Source organism: Monodon monoceros, unplaced genomic scaffold, assembly GCF_005190385.1.
Source record: "Monodon monoceros isolate NGI ecotype Baffin Bay Population unplaced genomic scaffold, NGI_Narwhal_1 Super_Scaffold_6, whole genome shotgun sequence".
NCBI lineage: Eukaryota > Metazoa > Chordata > Mammalia > Artiodactyla > Monodontidae > Monodon > Monodon monoceros.
The window spans coordinates 85,883,143-85,900,941 of NW_021703783.1; the positions used below are offsets into that span (position 1 = coordinate 85,883,143).

Genomic DNA, 17,799 nt, shown 5'->3' on the forward strand with positions numbered 1-17,799 from the left:
ACATGGAAGCAACCTAAATGTCCATCAACAGATGAATGGATAAAGAAGATGTGGCACATATATACCATGGAATATTACTCAGCCATAAAAGGGAACAAGACTGAGTTATTTGTAGTGAGGTGGATGGACCTAGAGTCTGTCATACAGAGTGAAGTAAGTCAGAAAGAGAAAAACAAATACCGTATGCTAAGACATATATATGGAATCTAAGAAAAAAAAGAAAAAGAAAAAAAATGGTCAGAAAAACCTAAGGGCAAGACGGGAATAAAGATGCAGACCTACTAGAGAATGGACTTGAGGATATGGGGAGGGGGAAGGGTAAGCTGGGACAAAGTGAGAGAGTGGCATGGACATATATACACTACCAAAGGTAAAATAGATAGCTGGTGGGAAGCAGCCTCATAGCAGCAAGAGATCAGCTCGGTGCTTTGTGACCACCTAGAGGGGTGCGATAGAGAGGGTGGGAGGGAGGGAGATGCAAGAGGGAAGAGATATGGGGACATATGTATAACTGATTCACTTTGTCATAAAGCAGAAACTAACATACCATTGTAAAGCAATTATACTCTAATAAAGATGTTAAAAAAATTAAAAAATAAAAGTGGAAGTTCGGATGGATGGATAAATGAATGGTTGAATGGATGAATTGATTAATGCATTTAAATTATAAGTATTCAAGAAGATGCATGGCCACCTTGATGTAGAGCAAGAAAGTCTCCATCGTCCAAAAAGCTGCCTCCTCATTGTTTTACTCTGGCCTGTTGCCATGTGTTAATTGAAATGTCAAAGACTAGTTTTTCACTCAAAATAGTCTAACACACAGCTTCGCTGTCAGTAGCACCCAGTGCTGAGTTTTATCACCACCACATGAAAGTATGCCCACGAGTGTCACTGCTATATAACACTGGTAAACAAGGGAGACAGATGCTTTTCAGAGAACTCCCAAATGGCCACAGTCCATGGTCCTGGGAGCCAGATGATCTTCAAAATCTGATCAACCTCTGACATTTCCACAGCTACCCAAGACCTAGCTGCAGGTGGAAAATACCTCTTAGGAGGAGTCAGGGACTGAAGCAGAAACTCACAAGCCCTGCAGAGCCCCAGGTGCACTTCACTGCAGAGATTAGAAAACTGGGAAAATGAGTCTTTCTCCTCTTAAGCCCCTGCGAGATGGATGTAGCTCAGAACTCTATGGGGAAAGTTGCAAGGATAATGCAATAAAGACAACGCTGGGAGAGGAGGGAGCGCACAGGAAGTAACCAACAATCTTGTAAGGATGTTTAACTGTGCTTGCTAGTGACAGGGAAGAGGAAAAAGAGGGGGGAAAGCACAAACCACAGTGGGGCTTATGTGACGAGGCTTTACATCATGGGAGGTCAGGAGAGAGAGCAGGAAAGCCTGTACAGCATCTCCATGTGGGTGGCCAGTGGGTGTCTCAAGTTAAACATAACCAGAACTGAACTCCTGACCTTTACCCCAAACTTGACCCTCCTGCAATGTTCCCTGTTTCAGTAAATGGTAAACCCCTCCTTTCAATCATGCAGGTCAAAAACCTTGGACTTGTTCTTGCCTCCTTTTTTTCTTACACCTTGCACCCAATTGGCAACTCCATCAGCTTTTCCTTCACTTTTCTTTTTTTTTTTAAGATGTTTTTTTGATGTGGACCATTTTTAAGTCTTTACTGAATTTGTTACAGTATTGCTTCTGTTTTATGTTTTGGTATTTTTGGCCCCAAGGCATGGGGGATCTTAGCTCCCCAACCAGGGATTGAACCTGCACCCCCTGCGTTGGAAGGCGAAGTCTCAACCGCTGGACTGCCAGGGAAGTCCCCTCCTTCACTTTTCTAGCATCTCCGCCATATCTACTCTGGTTCTGCCCTGGCCACTCCCTACAGTCTGTTCTCAACCCACCAGCTGGAGTGACCCTCAAAAAAGGTCAGGTCACACACCCCCAAAACTCCAAACCCTCCAGCGGCTCCCGTCTTGCTCAGAGTAAAAGCTAAAGTCCAGAGTCGCCTACGAGACTCCACCCAGTCCTCCTTCATCACTTCTCTTATCACTTCACTTCACTTCTCACTTCTCTTATCACCTACTGCTTTCCCCTCACTTTCTCTGTTCCTTCCTCTAACAAGCCAAATCCACCCCCTCAGACCTTTGCCCTCACATCCCCCCTGCTCTTCCCCCAAGATATCAGCCCTGCTCCCATGTTCACTCCCTTCAAGTCTCTCTTTGAATGTCCCCTTCTCTGTGTGACGCCGCTACCCCACCCAGCACTCCCCATCCTCCTTTCCTGCTCTGTTTTTCTCCATGGCACTTACCACCCAGCTGGCTACATATTCTAATTATGTGTTTGGAACACACATACCAAGATGGCAAGAATTTCCAGTATTTTGCTGCTGGATCCTCAGTACCTAGAACTGTACCTAGCACCTAGTAGGTGCTCAGCTAATACTCACTGAATGAATGAATGAACAGAGTATTTTCCCTTTGTTTTTCTGCAGCTTTTCTTATTTATGCCATCAGTGTTAGAGCCGCACCATCACCCCAGTGTCCCTGTGTGCCACGTACCACGTATAATGCCTTAATAACATCATGGCTGCCTCTGTTCCCTGCTCTAAAGGCTGACACTCCCTGACCTAGACTTTAATTAGTCCCCTTCACTCCTGAGCTGACTGCGAGGGAAAGTTGGCTGCATCTGGCTCACGTGGGGAGGGCCGCGTGTGGGGTCACCTTGGACTACTTCCTCCTTCGTGACCCCCCCCCCCCACCGTCCCCACCTTGTCCCTGCCTCTCTGCCTCAGTACCCAGCATGCACACTGGGTACAATTTTCTTACTGTCTCAGGATTTCCTCTCTGGACTGAGAGCTTCCTAAGAACAGGAACTTCTTTGAGTCTTGAGATCTCAAAAGTGGCATTTGAGTTGGGCCTTGAAGGATGAACATGAACTTGCTGGGCACCTGTCAAAAATGGAGGTAATAGGTATAGAGATGAGGGAGAGGAAGAAATGGGCATCGTGGGTGTCAACCACTGTTTCTAGAATTTCAGCTGAGAAAAGGGAAGAGAGAGAAACAGGATAGCTGGAAGGTAAATGTTTAGTTTTTAAGTCCAAACTTTTTTTGGCCCAATGCCCTCAATGGTCCACCCCTGCCTCCCGGTCCAGCCCCTTCTCCCAACTTCTGCACCCTCTTGTACACTCTGTTCCAGCCACTCTTATATGCAAAGCACATACCTCTGGGCCTTTGCTTTTCCTTGGAATGTCCTTCTCTAATCTTCATCATCTTTTTTTTTTTTTCTTTTTTTTTTTTGCGGTACGCGGGCCTCTCACTGCTGTGGCCTCTCCCGTTGCGGAGCACAGGCTCCGGATGCGCAGGCTCAGCGGCCATGGCTCACGGGCCCAGCCGCTCCGCGGCATGTGGGATCTTCCCGGACCGGGGCACGAACCCGTGTCCCCTGCATCGGCAGGCGGACTCTCAACCACTGCGCCACCAGGGAAGCCCCACCATCATCTTTATAATCATGATCACATTTGTTGAGCTATTTATAGGGTCCAAGATTTACATGTATTAACTCATTTGATCTTCCAGTGGCCTTATAAGGATTGTACAATGACCATTCCCGTATTATTCACAAGGAAACGGAGGTACAGGGAGGCTAAATAGCATCCCTGGGCAACATTGCTGTGAAGTAGCACAGATGCAGTTCAACCTAAACGTTCATTCGGGCTCCAGAATCCACTCTTTCAACTCTGCTGTAAGGCATCTGCTTCCCCAGGCCCTCTAAGCTCCCCTGGGAAGCTGCCCTGAAGCTCCCAGGCCAACTTGGGTTCACCCACTGCGCTCCACGGGGACTTCATTAACGTCTCTGCTCTGGTGTTTCTCCCATAGTGGTTCAATTGGTGGGCGGTGTGTCTCCCCTGCCAACCGGGAGCCTTTGAGAACAGAAATGTGTCCTACTGTCTTCATGGTGCTCAGTATCGGTGGTTGAATGAATGAATGGTCCATAGATATCTTCATATTCTTTTTTTTTTCATATTCTTTTAAGGTTGGCATGCTTATTCCTTCTGTGTACTTCAGCCTCCACGGATGAGCATGTTATTGAGCCCATTCCCGAAAATTCTCCATCTTTGTGTTTTCTACCTCTTATTTCTTGTGATGGTTTGGCTTCAGACTTCCTAAGAACTTTCCCTTTGAATGTAATTCATTATGGGGCGGGGCAGGGCATGGAAATGAACCATGGTCTGGATGTATCCTAATTGGAGTACGGCATGCCTCTCACAGATGAACGTGCTTGCCAAGCCAGTCCTGAATTTGTTTCCCACTGCCAAGTCTCTTAAAATAAAAAGGAATTTCCAAGCCGCTTGTGCAAACATTAAAAAAAATCTGATAACTTCCTATCTTGTTTCTTAATAAACTGAACAGTAAAATAAAACACTCTGGCACCGTGTTATTGAATTTCTAAATCTTTACCTTCAAAGAACTTCACTTAGATTATTAGCAAACAACCCCCTTTGTTGTGACAGGTTGTCCATGTAGATTATCCCATTACAGCCTCCCAACCGTGCTAGGAGGTAGATAGTATCAAACATGTTACAGAGGGAGAAACAGAGGCTCAGAGAGCCAAGTCGCAAGCCCCAGGCCACACAGCTGGAAGACGGCAAGGCGGGAATCTGAACCCAGCCAGGTCTGTCCGGTGCCAGTTTGAGGGCTGGTCTGCTGCACCCCAGCTGCTTCCTTCCCATTTCTTAAAGCTGGGACTGGTGCCAGGATGCTCCACTTTAAATTCTGGGGATAACTTAGCAGAAGACAAAGCCTAGCCTGGCAAGGAGGACATAGGAGAGCCTGTTCCCTTCTCACAGCCAGAGACAGGCAAGGCAGAACCCCAGCCTGGGCCCAGGGTGCCAAGACCTACGTAGCCTCCTCCTCCATCACCACTGTCAACATCAAGGGGAGAATGGATGAGTGCTGATGGCTGTCTTATTTGGTTTTCTCTCAGTGGGTAAATAGCATCCTACTCCAGTGATAGCATGGAGACACAGAGAAAAGCTGAGAGGAGAAAAAGGATGGCGCGGTTATATTTGCCAAGGAGCCAAACAATCATATAGGAAGGTAGGCATTCAGGGAGGCAGAATTGCCCAGATCGCCCCATCGGAGACAGAATGCCAGATGTGGTTGGTCCAGGGGCCCACCCAGAGGAGCGGTTTTCATATTTTCTGTTCTAAATGCCCTAACCAAAAAGTTGTCTGTCTCCAGTCGCACAAGGTTTTGGAAAGATGATCTGCAAGACTATTTGAATCCAGACATTAAATAAACAAAACTGCACATTTGTGGGAACAGGCCATTTAGTAGACGCTTACTATAGGCTGGAGGCCTTAAATATTTATCTAGTTTAATCACTGCAATAAACTGATGCAGTAGATATTTTAACCCCTCTTTGCAGACACAGAAGCTGACTGGGGATCTGGGAAGTGCTTTGTCCAGGTTGCCCAGGAGACTGGGGCAGGACTGGAGCCTGGCTCTGTCAAGAGCCCATGGTCATGCCTGGCCCCTCTGTCCCACCTACAGCCAGTCAGTCCCAGGTTGCTTATGGCTGGAAATGTGGACATTCAAAGGCATTGGTTCATCCTCTTTTAGCACTGGCCAACCCCTTTGAAAATGTGAATGGATTTTCCCTTAGACAATGTACAACCCGCCCCAAAGTAATAGATTTCGGTAAGACCATGACCCCTTCAACATAGTGGACCCTCCCCTGTGATCACCTGCTCTCCAGGGGAATTATTTCCTTTAGGTCCAAAGTCATATTTGAACCTTAGGTTCCCCCTGTTTTTAAACTTGAGTCTTAATCACCAGGCTGTGGCTGTCCTTGGCTCCAGTAATGGAAATTGATGAGTGGTCCAAAACGGAGACCTGCAGCTAACACTAAAATATGATACTGGGACCTTCTTAATGACCTAGTTGATTTTTATACAAAAAAATAAATGACTCTAGTTTATGTGTGTACTCCATATGAAGTCCTCAAAACAAAAGAAAAGAAAAAAAAGGAAAACCCTGGTATATAATCTTTGCATAATAGATTAATTATAGATTTCCCAAATCCTAGTACTCTAGCTTTCAAAGCTTCTTGGCATAATTATATTTTCACATTTAAATTTCATAACCCTCTAAAAGAAGGAGGAATAATTCCGAGGGAAATTATTTATTCTTATGATGAAGCATAAAGTAGTCCAAAGCTGGGCTTTTACACAGTAACTGATTTTCATCTCAGTTAACATATGTCGAGCACATACTATTACTCAGCACATTGTCTCACTTCATCCCCACCCGCAGCAGCGCCATGAGGGAGGCAAGGCCATTCCTATCTCTCCCATTTCACAGAAGAGGAAACTGAGGTCCAGAGAGGCTCTGTGACCTGCCCAAGGTTAAACATGGGTGGGAAGTGGCAGAGCCAGGACTGAAGCTCTGGGTTCCAGACTCCACGTCCCGTTTGCTTGTGCCTCAGCCAGCATGTGAAGCGATGTCTGAGATACAGGCCTGGGATAAGAAGTTGCTGTACATGATGCAATCACCAAGAAAGCAATCCTGTGAGCACACGTCAGGACCATTTGTGCTTCATCCTCCCTGACATTCAGGGCTCACTCGCAGGCCTCCTTTGCTGTGAAGCCCCTGATCACCACCCCGTCCCCCAGCGGAGGCCCTCATCCCCTGAACGTTGGGTCACTTGTCACACTGGGTCGTGGTCATCTGGTGTCATTTGCCGTGAGCACTTTTAAGGGTAGTAAATCTCTGAATTAAGAGTCAGGAACGTCAGAGGCGTCAGATGAGGGATTGGCCCAACATTCATTGCCTTGGCAATGGCTACTTGCCTTGGCCTCTGGCCAGATGTCTGGGCAGGTGAGCAAGCAGGCAGGAGGAAACAAAGATGACTCAGGGCGTCCCTGCCTGGGGTGACCGAGGTTATGACTCAGCTGTTAAGAGAAAAGGACAGGCAGGAGGCCGGCCTTGGATGGTGGGCATTTCTGTGAAGGTCTTGTCTTTCCTGAAAAGCTGCGGGTTCCTGAAGCGCAGGGATCGCCTCTCAGCCATCTCTACGTCCCGTGTGGAGCCCGGCCCAGCGCTAAGTAGTAAATCGTCAATCCGTATTGTCCAATTAATGCCAAGTTGTGAACTGGCCCAGCCCACAGTGTTTTTCAGACTGCCAGTCATGACCCACTAGTCGACCATGAAATCACTTCTGGTGCTGCAGACAGCATTTTTTATTGATAAGATAGAAAAGAAGTGAAAAGAAAAAATTGAGAGTGCCTCATACATAGTAAGGATCGGTGTTATTTTTCATGAACTTTTTCATGGAAAACATGAAAAATGTGTGTAGTAGTAGTGGTGGCGATGGTGTGTGTGTGTGTGTGTGTGTACTGGGTCATGATGTAAAATACATTCTTTTTTTTGTAGTTTTTTAAAATTTTTATTGGAGTATAGTTGCTTTGCAGTATTGTGTTAGTTTCTACTGTACAGCGAAGTGAATCCACTATATGTATACATATAGCCCCTCTTTTTTGGATTTCCTTCCCATTTACGTCACCACAGAGCACTGAGTAGAGTTCCCTGTGCTATACAGTAGGTTCTGATTAGTTATCTATTTTATACATAGTATCAATAGTGTATATACTGTATCAATAGTGTATATACTATATCAATCCCAATCTCCCAATTCATCCCACCACCACCCCTTTCCCCCTTGGTATCCATACATTTGTTCTCTATGTCTGTGTCTCTATTTCTGCTTTGTAAATAAGATTGTCTATACCAATTTTTTCAGATTCCACATATATACGTTAATATACGATATTTATTTTTCTCTTTCTGACTTACTTCACTTTGTATGACAGTCTCTAGGTCCATCTACGTCTCTACAAATGACAGAATTTCGTTCCTTTTCATGACTGAGCAATATTCCATTGTATATACTTTATCCATTCCTCTGTTGATGGACATTTAGGCTGTTTCCATGACCTGGCTATTGTAAATAGTGCTGCAATGAACACTGGGGTGCATGTGTTTTTGAATTATGGTTTTCTCAGGGTATATGACCAGTAGTGAGATTGCTGGGTCATATGGTAATTCTATATTTAGTTTTTTAAGGAACCTCCATACTGTTCTCCACAGTGGCTGTACCAATTTACATTCCCACCAATAGTGCAAGAGGGTTCCCTTTTCTCCACACCCGCGCCAGCATTTATTGTTTGTAGATTTTGTGATGATGGCCTTTCTGACCAGGGTGAGGTGGTACCTCATTGTAGTTTTGATTTGCATTTCTCTAATGATTAGTGATATTGAGCATCTTTTCATATCCTTGTTGACCATCTGTATGTCTTCTTTGGGGAAATGTCTATTTAGGTCTTCCACCCATTTTTGGGTTGGGTTGTTTGTTTTTTTTGATATTAAGCTGCATGAGCTGTTTGTATATTTTAGAGATTAATCCCTTGTCAGTTGCTTCGTTTGCAAATGTTTTCTCCCATTCTGAGGGGAGAAAACATTTGCGCTTTCTCCCATTTTTGTCTTGTTTATGGTTTCCTTTGGTGTGCAAAAGCTTTTAAGTTTAATTAGTAAAATACATTCTTATTGAGTCTAAAATTTTTGAAAAAACAATGGTTAGGGAACAATCTCAGTAACTCGAACAGCTTCCTGACTATAGGAACATTAACATCTAATGGTCATTTGCATTGTTCATCCACTTATTCATTAAAAAAAAAAATCTACTATGGTTGCCTTCTCCACCGTGTCAGCCTGTTAGGTGTGAAGGTGAAACATTCAGAACAAGTGACTGGTTCAGTGTGGCTGGAGCCACTAACTAGGCAGCAGGGCCCAGAGGAGGTGTGTGTTGGGTGCCACCTCACGCCTGCCCATCTTCAAAGGAGAAGCCTTTGGTTGCATTTTTTTACCATCTTTATTGGAGTATAATTGCTTTCCAATGTTGTGTTAGTTTCCTATGTATAACAAAGTGAATCAGCTATACGTACACATATATTCCCATGTCCCCTCCCTCTTACATCTTCCTCCCACCCTCCCTATCCCACCCCTTTAGGTGGACACAAAGCACAGAGCTGATCTCCCTGTGCTATGCACCTGCTTCCCACTAGCTGTCTATTTTACGTTTGGTAGTGTATACATGTCAGTGCTACTCTCTCACTTTGTCCCAGAGGAGGCTTTGTTTGCTGAGCTTTTGTGTTTCGAGCAGGGTGAGAAGTGGACTTGAATTTTTTTTTTTTTAAACATCTTTATTGGAGTATAATTGCTTTACAATGGTGTGTTAGTTTCTGCTTTATAACAAAGTGAATCAGTTATACATATACATATAACCCCATATCTCTTCCCTCTTGCGTCTCCCTCCCTCCCACACTCCCTATCTCACCCCTCTAGGTGGTCACAAAGCACTACCAAACGTAAAATAGATAGCAGGTGGGAAGCAGCCACATAGCACAGGGAGATCAGCTCTGTGCTTTGTGGACTTGAACTTTGACCTTTGTGTTCTGTCTGTCCCCTCACCCTGACAGTTGGCTTAAATAATTCAGCACCTGTATATTGATACTGCTTTATTGTACCCCAGTTGTTTTGTCACTGGCAGTCTTGTTTCTCCAGTGAGTTTATACTTGAATACGTCTTCTGCTTCTTTTCCATCTCCTAGCAGGATTGGGAATACTGTAGGCATTCAATAAGTGCTTCCTACTTATTGACAACTACTTTTGTTCAGGTCCCTGCTAAGATATCCCTTTAGTCCTCACCTTCTCTTACCATAGAGCATGTGTCATTTGGCTTTGTGGTTATGTGCATAACAGTCCATCTCCTTCACTTAGACTGTGAGCCCACTGAGAACAGGGAGTATGTGTATTCTGTCCATCACTCTATCCTCAGCCCCTAACTTAGCACAATGCCTGCCTTGTTCATTGTCTCCTCAGTGATTGACGCTTGGTAGGTGTATCTGTTAGTTATCACCATAATAATGCTGAGTAGCAAATAACCCCAGTGACATATTAAATTAGCATTTGCTTTTGTGGGGCAGCTCTAAGCTACAGATTGTTACTGCATTGGCTCTGTCTGTCTCTCACCTTTCTTAGACCAGCAGGCTAACCAGGGTGTGTTTTTCTCATAACAGTGGCAAAAACACAAAAGAGCAAGTTCAGCCACACAGGTGCTTTTCAGGCCTTTGGTTCCATCATGTCTCTTAATATACCTTGGGCCAAAGTTCGTCAAGCCCAAAGTCAAGGAGCAAGAAAGCGCACTCTGCCTATGGAGGCTGGGGAGGATATGGGAACAGTGATTATATCTGAATAATCAACCAAAGTAAGTTCTCAGGTTCTCGCTAAATGTTCATGGAATGGAAAGGACGGGATGAAAATAATTGGATTCCAGGGATTCCCCATGGGTATTCACCATACAAGTTACAAAAGTCCATGGGGACTTTTCACCTCCTGACATATAGCTCTACGGAGAAAGCCAGGGCCTTGTCTAACAGATAACAGCCCAGCCACCCAGAGTTAAATTTGCTGGGCAAGTAAAGCAAGCTCTCAGAAGAATCCCAGCAGAGACTTCCTCCAGGGCGCTCTGGGAGGCAACTGCCTCTGGGACAGAGAGTGGGACAGTGACCGCTGGGTTCTCTGCGTGGAAGGAATCCCTGCCAGGTCTGAAGAGATGATTTTCTTTTGTGTCCTTTGGAAATGTGTGCATACAGACGGATGCCACCGTGTTTGTTAAAATCAGCAAAAGACCTTTTAAAAGAGCTAGACATCATTTCTAAGAGGATTCAGAGCCTTGGTTCCCGTGTTGGCTTTGTGGTACCAGCCCTGGTGCGGTTTGAGGCTGTGCAAGGTTTTGCACCCCTCCTTTGGTTAACTGAACAATAACAATCTATTTTCCTTTCACTCTCTCTCCCCACCAACCATAGGGGTACTCTGCCTGCCAGACAGCCTGAACCTTCACCGAGACCCGCAGCGGACCAGCAAACCGGGAGAGCTGCCCATGTTCAGCCAGTCCGAGCTGAGGACCATCGAGCAATCCTTGCTGGCCACCCGCGTGGGCAGCATCGCGGAACTGAGTGAGTGGACGCTGGTTCTCTTACCCTGTCTGTTCCCAAGCGACCAGCTGCCCTTAGGGCAGTGCTTTGTAACCAGCCAGGGGATTCCTTTTATTGAGCACCTGCTGGGTACACACACCTGTGCTGATGGCCGTGGTGAAGGCAGCAGCTCTGGAATCAGGCAGACTGGTAAAGTTCCTGGCTCGGCCTCTGATGTAGGTCAAGTTCCTACCCTTTTCTGAGCCTCAATTTCCTTTTCTATAAAATAGAGAAAACGATAATACTGAATAGTTGCGGCGATTTAGCAAGCTAATGCCCATAAAGGGGTTCCCCACGGTACCTGGCACACAGTAAATCCTGCAAATGCTATTAATTTCTACAGTGGGATCACATCTGTCCTCTATTCAGAATCCTCCACGGGCTCCGCATCTGATCCATAGGAAAAGCCACAGTCCTCAGAATTACGTCCAGGCTCGCCCTCCTGTATTCCTCAGACATCTTCTTCCACTCTCTCCCAAGGCCCACTTAACTCAGCCACACTGGCCCCTGTTGTTCCTTGGACATAGCAGGCACACCTTAGGGCCTTTGAACGTACTGTTCCTTCACCACTCTCACCCTCCAGATACCCACATAGCTTGCTCCCTAGTTGTCTTCAAGTCTCACCCAAATGTTACCCCTTAATGAAGCTTTCCCTAACTACCCTATTTAAAATTATAGCACCCTGAGGACCCTAATCCCTCCTCACTGCTTTACCTTTCTTCCCAGCTGTTACCCTATGACATACTCTATTTTTTTGTTTGTTTTTCAATAACAGCTCCACTGAGATAGAATTCATATCCAGTTCACCTACTTAAAGTGTATCATCATTCAGTGGCTTTTAGTATATTAACCAAGCTATACAAATGTAACCACAGTCAATTTTAGAACATTTTTATCACCCCAACAAGAAACCTGAAAACCATTAGCAATCATTCCCCTCCCTCCTTCCCCTAGTCACACTCTATAGTTTACTCATTAATTTTTTTAAATTGTGTGTTTCCCACTACTAGAATATTTTTTCATGGAGAGTACACATATTTGTTTTGTTTGTTGTTGTAACCTCAACACCAAGAATACTGCTTGACACATAGTAGGCCCTCAGGAAATATGAAGAAGGAAAGAGAGACAGAGACAGAGAGAGAGAGAGACAGCGAGACAGTGGGAGAGAGAGAGAGAGAGAGAGAGAGAGAGAGAGAGAGAGGGAGAGAGAGGGAGAGAGGGAGAGAAAGGGGCAGAAAGGTGGAGAGAAGAAGGCTGGGGTGTCCCAAGTTTGAGCAATGATTGCTGTGCTTGTATATCCCCTAATTCGGGGCTGTGCTTTCTGAGTCTGGCCAACCAGAGGAAAATAAAACTGTATTTACTCATGATCCAATTGATTGTCAAATGACATAGCCATGTGTTAGTTCCGTATGGAACTGGAGCATTGATCTCAGAAATGCTAGAGTATGTTAAATTATGAGTTGGTGTGATATTCTAGAAAATTCTGAACTATGAAAGAATTCAGGACCCATAAAGCAACTTGTGCCTCTTCCCCAAAATTCCCTGTACACCCGGGACAAGCATCCACCCTTGAGTATATGACATGCACCTCTGAAAAGGGAAGCAGTAGCCGATTCAAGCCATAGGGGGACCTTATGGTCACTAGAGTTACTTTCCTGGCACCTGAATTTGGAAATTGTGCTTGCATTCCCATCAAACCCCTGAAGTCCTAAGATGCCTCCGATTACAGGGTCTTCCAGCCACTGGTCAGTTGTACGATTGTTCTTAAACTTTTGCCGTGGACCCCTTTGGCAATCTGATGAAGTCTATGGACCCTGCCTCAGAATAATATTTTTAAATGCAAAAAATAAAGTGCATAAGTTTATAAAGGAAGCTAATTATATTAAAACACAGTTATCAATATATTTTTACCTCAATTGTGATACAGTAATTCTATGCCTTTTTTATTAGAACATTATAAAACAAGATCTAGCAGCAGCTCTGATGGCCCATTATTTTGAGGTAGTGATGTGTGTGAAGGATATTTTGAGATATCTGCAACAATTGGAATGGGATAAGGAAAGGTCTGCATTTTAACAGCTCCCCAGGGATTCAAATGTAGATGGTCCAAGCAGCTCCCCTGGGGAAACATCTCAAAGAAGAAATGCCATACTGTTTGGGACTCTGCAAATTTCCAAGACACGCCCGTGACCTTGGAAAGGCCGAATCTGGCTACAGGGTTGGTTCATGTCTGTGTGGGCGCAACCTGGGAAGAGGTCCCCACGCATTCTTCGCTGGGGTCTCAAAAGTTTGTCCGGTGATATTTTAAGGGCCCCTCCTAGCACCTGGGCTGGGGCCCTGCTCAAATCCGGTTCTTCTCTTGGAGGAAAGGATTTGCTAAACAAACCTGCCCTTCACCTAAGCAGGCAGCATGCAGGAGTGGCTTGCCACGTAAATTGTTTCTAAGGACAGTTTGCTCTGTAAATTAAATGCTGTCATTTTCGTTGAATGTTGACTTTCGCATATGAATTGTTGGCACACAGATGGGTGCTGCTAATTACGAATAGGTTCCCTACGTTCATTAAGTCAGCCCTGTAGAACGTGTGCGCAGCAGCACGTTGATCAGCCACATGGGCGACAGAAGGTAATAAAATTGCCTTCTTTTCTGATCTGACTATAATTTAGACTGGCTTGCTCTGTGGTCTGAATCAATACAGCCTTGCTCTCTCTGTGTACATAGAGAGCTGTTCTTCATATGCAAAGGTTACTCTGCCAGTGTGGATTCCAGAAACCACTGTTGTTCCAGCAAAGGCGAGATGGAAAGGGTTCGTTCCCAGCCGTCCCTGCTCTTCTTGAACCAGGCTGTTCAGGGTTGAGGGCAGAGCCCCTGACTATGGCCTTCTTCATGGCCAACAATAATAATAGCAGCCCCTGATGCTGTTGACCTGGCGATCTATGAAAAATCTACGTGAGCTATTTCCAGTGTAACCATTATTATCCACATAGATGTGGGCATGGAGGCAGGAAGGGGACAAACAACTTGTCTAAGATCAACCACACCTGTGAGCTGATGGCTGGAATTGAGTCCAGCTCTCAAGGCAGAGCTTTCAACACTAGGCGTGACTCCCTGTCTCTGGGGGAAGCCCAGGTGTTTCTATATGATACAGGTGGAATGAGAGTCCGCCTCTGTAAGATCATCATGTTTGTCAGATCTGTGTTCCTTCCAGGTCTGAGGATCGCAGTTTGCTCTGTAGGCTGTATTGGGGATGCTCTCCTCAAAACTAAACTGGAGACGTGAGAATTCACAAAGGTTACCTAGTATTTCACCAGCACCTAGATGGCAGGACCCCGCTGCCCGCTGAGACTTCTGCTTGTATTCCCCCTGCTTCTATCCTCAGGGCATCTTATTAGAATCCAGAACTGTCTTGATCAGTGGTGATGTCCAGAGCACTTTCTCTGTCCAGCCTGTTATGGCTTGAGGTGAAAATATATCCACTACTTCCCGACCACCTACTGCATGCCAAGTGCTTTAAATATATTAAAGGTGTTTTTATTCTCACTTCATAGATAAGAAAACTAAGACCTGGAAGGATAAATGTTTTGCCCAGAGCCACACAGCTAGGAAGTGGCAGAGTCACATTTCAAACCATTTTTCTTTTTCTACTTTTCTGCATCCAGTTCAGCTTTGCATTCTAAGCAACTAACACATCGCCTGTAGCTTAGGAAATATCTGTTGAATGTTAAATGAAGACATGAATGACCCACAGTGAACTAGTCTGTGAAACAAAAGCTAAAGAAAATGCTACAGGGGAGGGGAACTCTTAATGAAACTCTTGTCAAATATTAAACTGAATTTTGAACTCAGAGAACTAGAGCTGAATCTCTGTATGTCAAATTATTTGAATGAGAAGCTAAATCAGGAGACCACAAAGGTCCACAAACTGACACAAGCCTGGTGATTCTTAACTGTGAGCCCGAAGAGATTCTCAAGGCAATGCTTAGACTCTGGTGGGCAGACCAGGTCTTCTTACCTGAACCAGGTCAGGAGTAGGTCTGGGGGAAGCTGGTCTGTCCCGTCTCCTCCATTGAGGCCACAAGGAAAGCAGAGGCTCTGGCTTTTCTCACTTTTTTTTTGAGAGAACAGAAGCTAAGGCTACCTTAGTTTATTTTATTGGTTTTCTTTTTCTTTTTTTAATTTTTATCAGGGTATAGTTGATTTACCATGTTGTGTTAGTTTCATTTGTACAGCAAAGTGAATCAGTTATACATATACATATATCCACTTTTTTTTTTTTTAGGTTCTTTCCCCATATAGGCCATTACAGAATATTGAGTAGAGTTCCTTGTTCTATATAACAAGTTCTTATTAGTTATCTATTTCATATACAGTAGTGTGTGTATGTCAGTCCCAATCTCCCAATTTATCCCTCCCCTCCTTATCCCCTGGTAACCATAAGTTTGTTTTCTACATCTGTGACTCTACTTCTGTTTGGTAAATAAGTTCATTTGTACCCTTTTTTTTAGATTCCACATATAAGCAACTTCATATGATACTTTCTCCATCTGGCTTACTTCACTTAGTGTGATCATCTCTAGGTCCAGCCATGTTGCTGCAGATAGCGTTATTTTGTTCTTTTTTATGGCTGAGTAATATATACCACTGTATATATGTACCACATCTTCTTTATCCATTCCTCTGTACCAACTCGACTCTGCATTTGGTCCCATCAATCCCACATTTGTGTCCTCCAAGATCTTGCTGCAGCCCTTCTGCCCACATTCCCTGCCTTGCCCCCAGGCTCCCAATTAAAACTGCATTGGACAGTCATTAATTAGAGTAATTGCTTTCTGCTGTTTAAAGGGGAAAAAATGAGGGCTTCATCAAAAACTGCCTCTTTCTGTTTTTTCACACTAAACTGTGAACTTGTTGTTCCCACTCAATGAGTTCATCAAAATGGGGCCATTAATTTACAACTGTGCATAAAAAGGTTTCTGGGTTGTCTCCCCTTGGTGTCACCAGAAAGAAAAACAGCCCTTATTGCTTGGACAAGGGAGTCTCTCAAATGCAAATGGGATCTTTTCAGAAGGTCCTGCTGCCTCCAGCCCCTAGAATGCACTGTGACCTTTTCAGGTGGTCAAGTGGCCACTGGCCTCTTGGTATTTCTTGAATGTTCCACTCCACAACAGGGCCTTTGCACTTGCTCCTCCCTCTGCCTAGAAAGCTTTTCCCTTGATTTTTACAAAGCTCCTCCCTCATTTCATTCAGGCCTCTGCTTAAATGTCACCTCCTCAGAGAGGCCTTCCTATGACAGCCCCACTCACTTAACCCTCCCTGCGTCACTGCTTTCTATACACACTTCCTGCTTTAATTTTCTTCATAGCACTTAGCACCACCTGACATATTATATATTTGTTTATTTTCTGTCCACCTCACCAAGACTGTAAACCCCATAAGAGCTCAGACTTTTTTTTAACATCATTGACTGTATCCCCAGTGCCTAGAACAATGTCTGGCACACAGCAGGATGCAATAAATATTTGATGAATGAATGAATGCATGAATGGTAAGTTTCCTGCTGGATCCAGAGTTCAGTCTTCCCTTGTCCATCCCTGTTTCTCCAGCTCTCCTTCTCCTTTAAAGCAAATCTCCTCTCATTACTTTGTACTGGGCTATACATGGTCTTTCTTTTTTTCAAGGGGAGGAGTTTCAGTGAGGCAAGTTAAACCGCAGTTTATGATGCTGGTGCGTGCCTTGGCTTCCTTATCTTTGCTGTGTGACCTAGGGCAAGTGACGTGATCACTCGGATCCCCAGGGATCTGTGAAAAGAGGGTGATCATACCTCCTACCCCAGGGTTGTGTGAGGTTTTGAAAACGTACTATAGTAAGTGGTCTTTGACCGAGGATGAAGAGCGGCGAAGGAATTGAAGGTGCTGTCACAGCATAGGTTTTGGCAGAAGGAGCCCATTTTGGAATGTGCAGCCCTTTGTCTCAGGGGGATCGCATTGGCATGCAGGAAGATGGCTTAGAGGGAGCTACACTGATAGCTTGAGTCTGGCAGGTTAGAGCAGCGTTTCCCAAAGGGTTGCATGGGAGATGATTGTAGGTGATACGCAAAACACTTTCTATTTTTAATTGCTATGAATTTTTCACGGGTACTAGAAAAATATTGGTTTTCCTTTTATGGCACTGATATGAAGTTTCCTTTTAAAATGAATTTATTGTGTGAAAGAATTAGCCAATTTAAAGAAAAATATTAAGTAAATAAACTGTACCTGCGGCACACAGGCATGAGAATTCATGATGCTGATTCTCAAATGGCTGACATTTGGAAAACCTGGTTATAAGCGGCTTCTCAAGTAGGTTCCTAGAACCAAACTCCAGACACCCAAACTCAGTGCAGCTATTGGCAAGTGGATTTGTTGTTTTGGGTTCATGAAGCTGACAGGTGAAGCAGCAGATAGCACATACATAGAGTGGGATTTGAAATGGAGCTTGTGATTACAGAATCCCCGTGCCAATTCCATCTCCTATGGCCAGCCCTCATCAGAGACATCCTTTCGGCCTCTGATCCAGAGACTCGGCTGATAGCAATGATGATGGTGATAATGATGAAGGTAGAAATGATGGTGATGACGATGGTGGTCATGATGATGATGGGATGATACAAAGTAAAAGAAATAGTGCTGAATACTTATTATATACACTTAGGATGGGCCACAC

At 44.6% G+C, this 17,799-nt stretch overlaps 1 protein-coding gene across 2 annotated transcripts in view; it reads left to right on the forward strand.

Annotated features, from left to right (window-relative positions):
- Window positions 1-17,799, forward strand: part of BTBD11 (BTB domain containing 11) — a 304,226-nt gene that overhangs the window by 173,109 nt on the left and 113,318 nt on the right. For both annotated transcript variants that reach the window (XM_029206378.1, XM_029206377.1), the window contains exon 2: window positions 10,932-11,081. In XM_029206378.1, coding sequence (XP_029062211.1) covers window positions 10,932-11,081 — 150 coding nt within the window. The remainder of the gene's footprint in view (window positions 1-10,931; window positions 11,082-17,799) is intronic.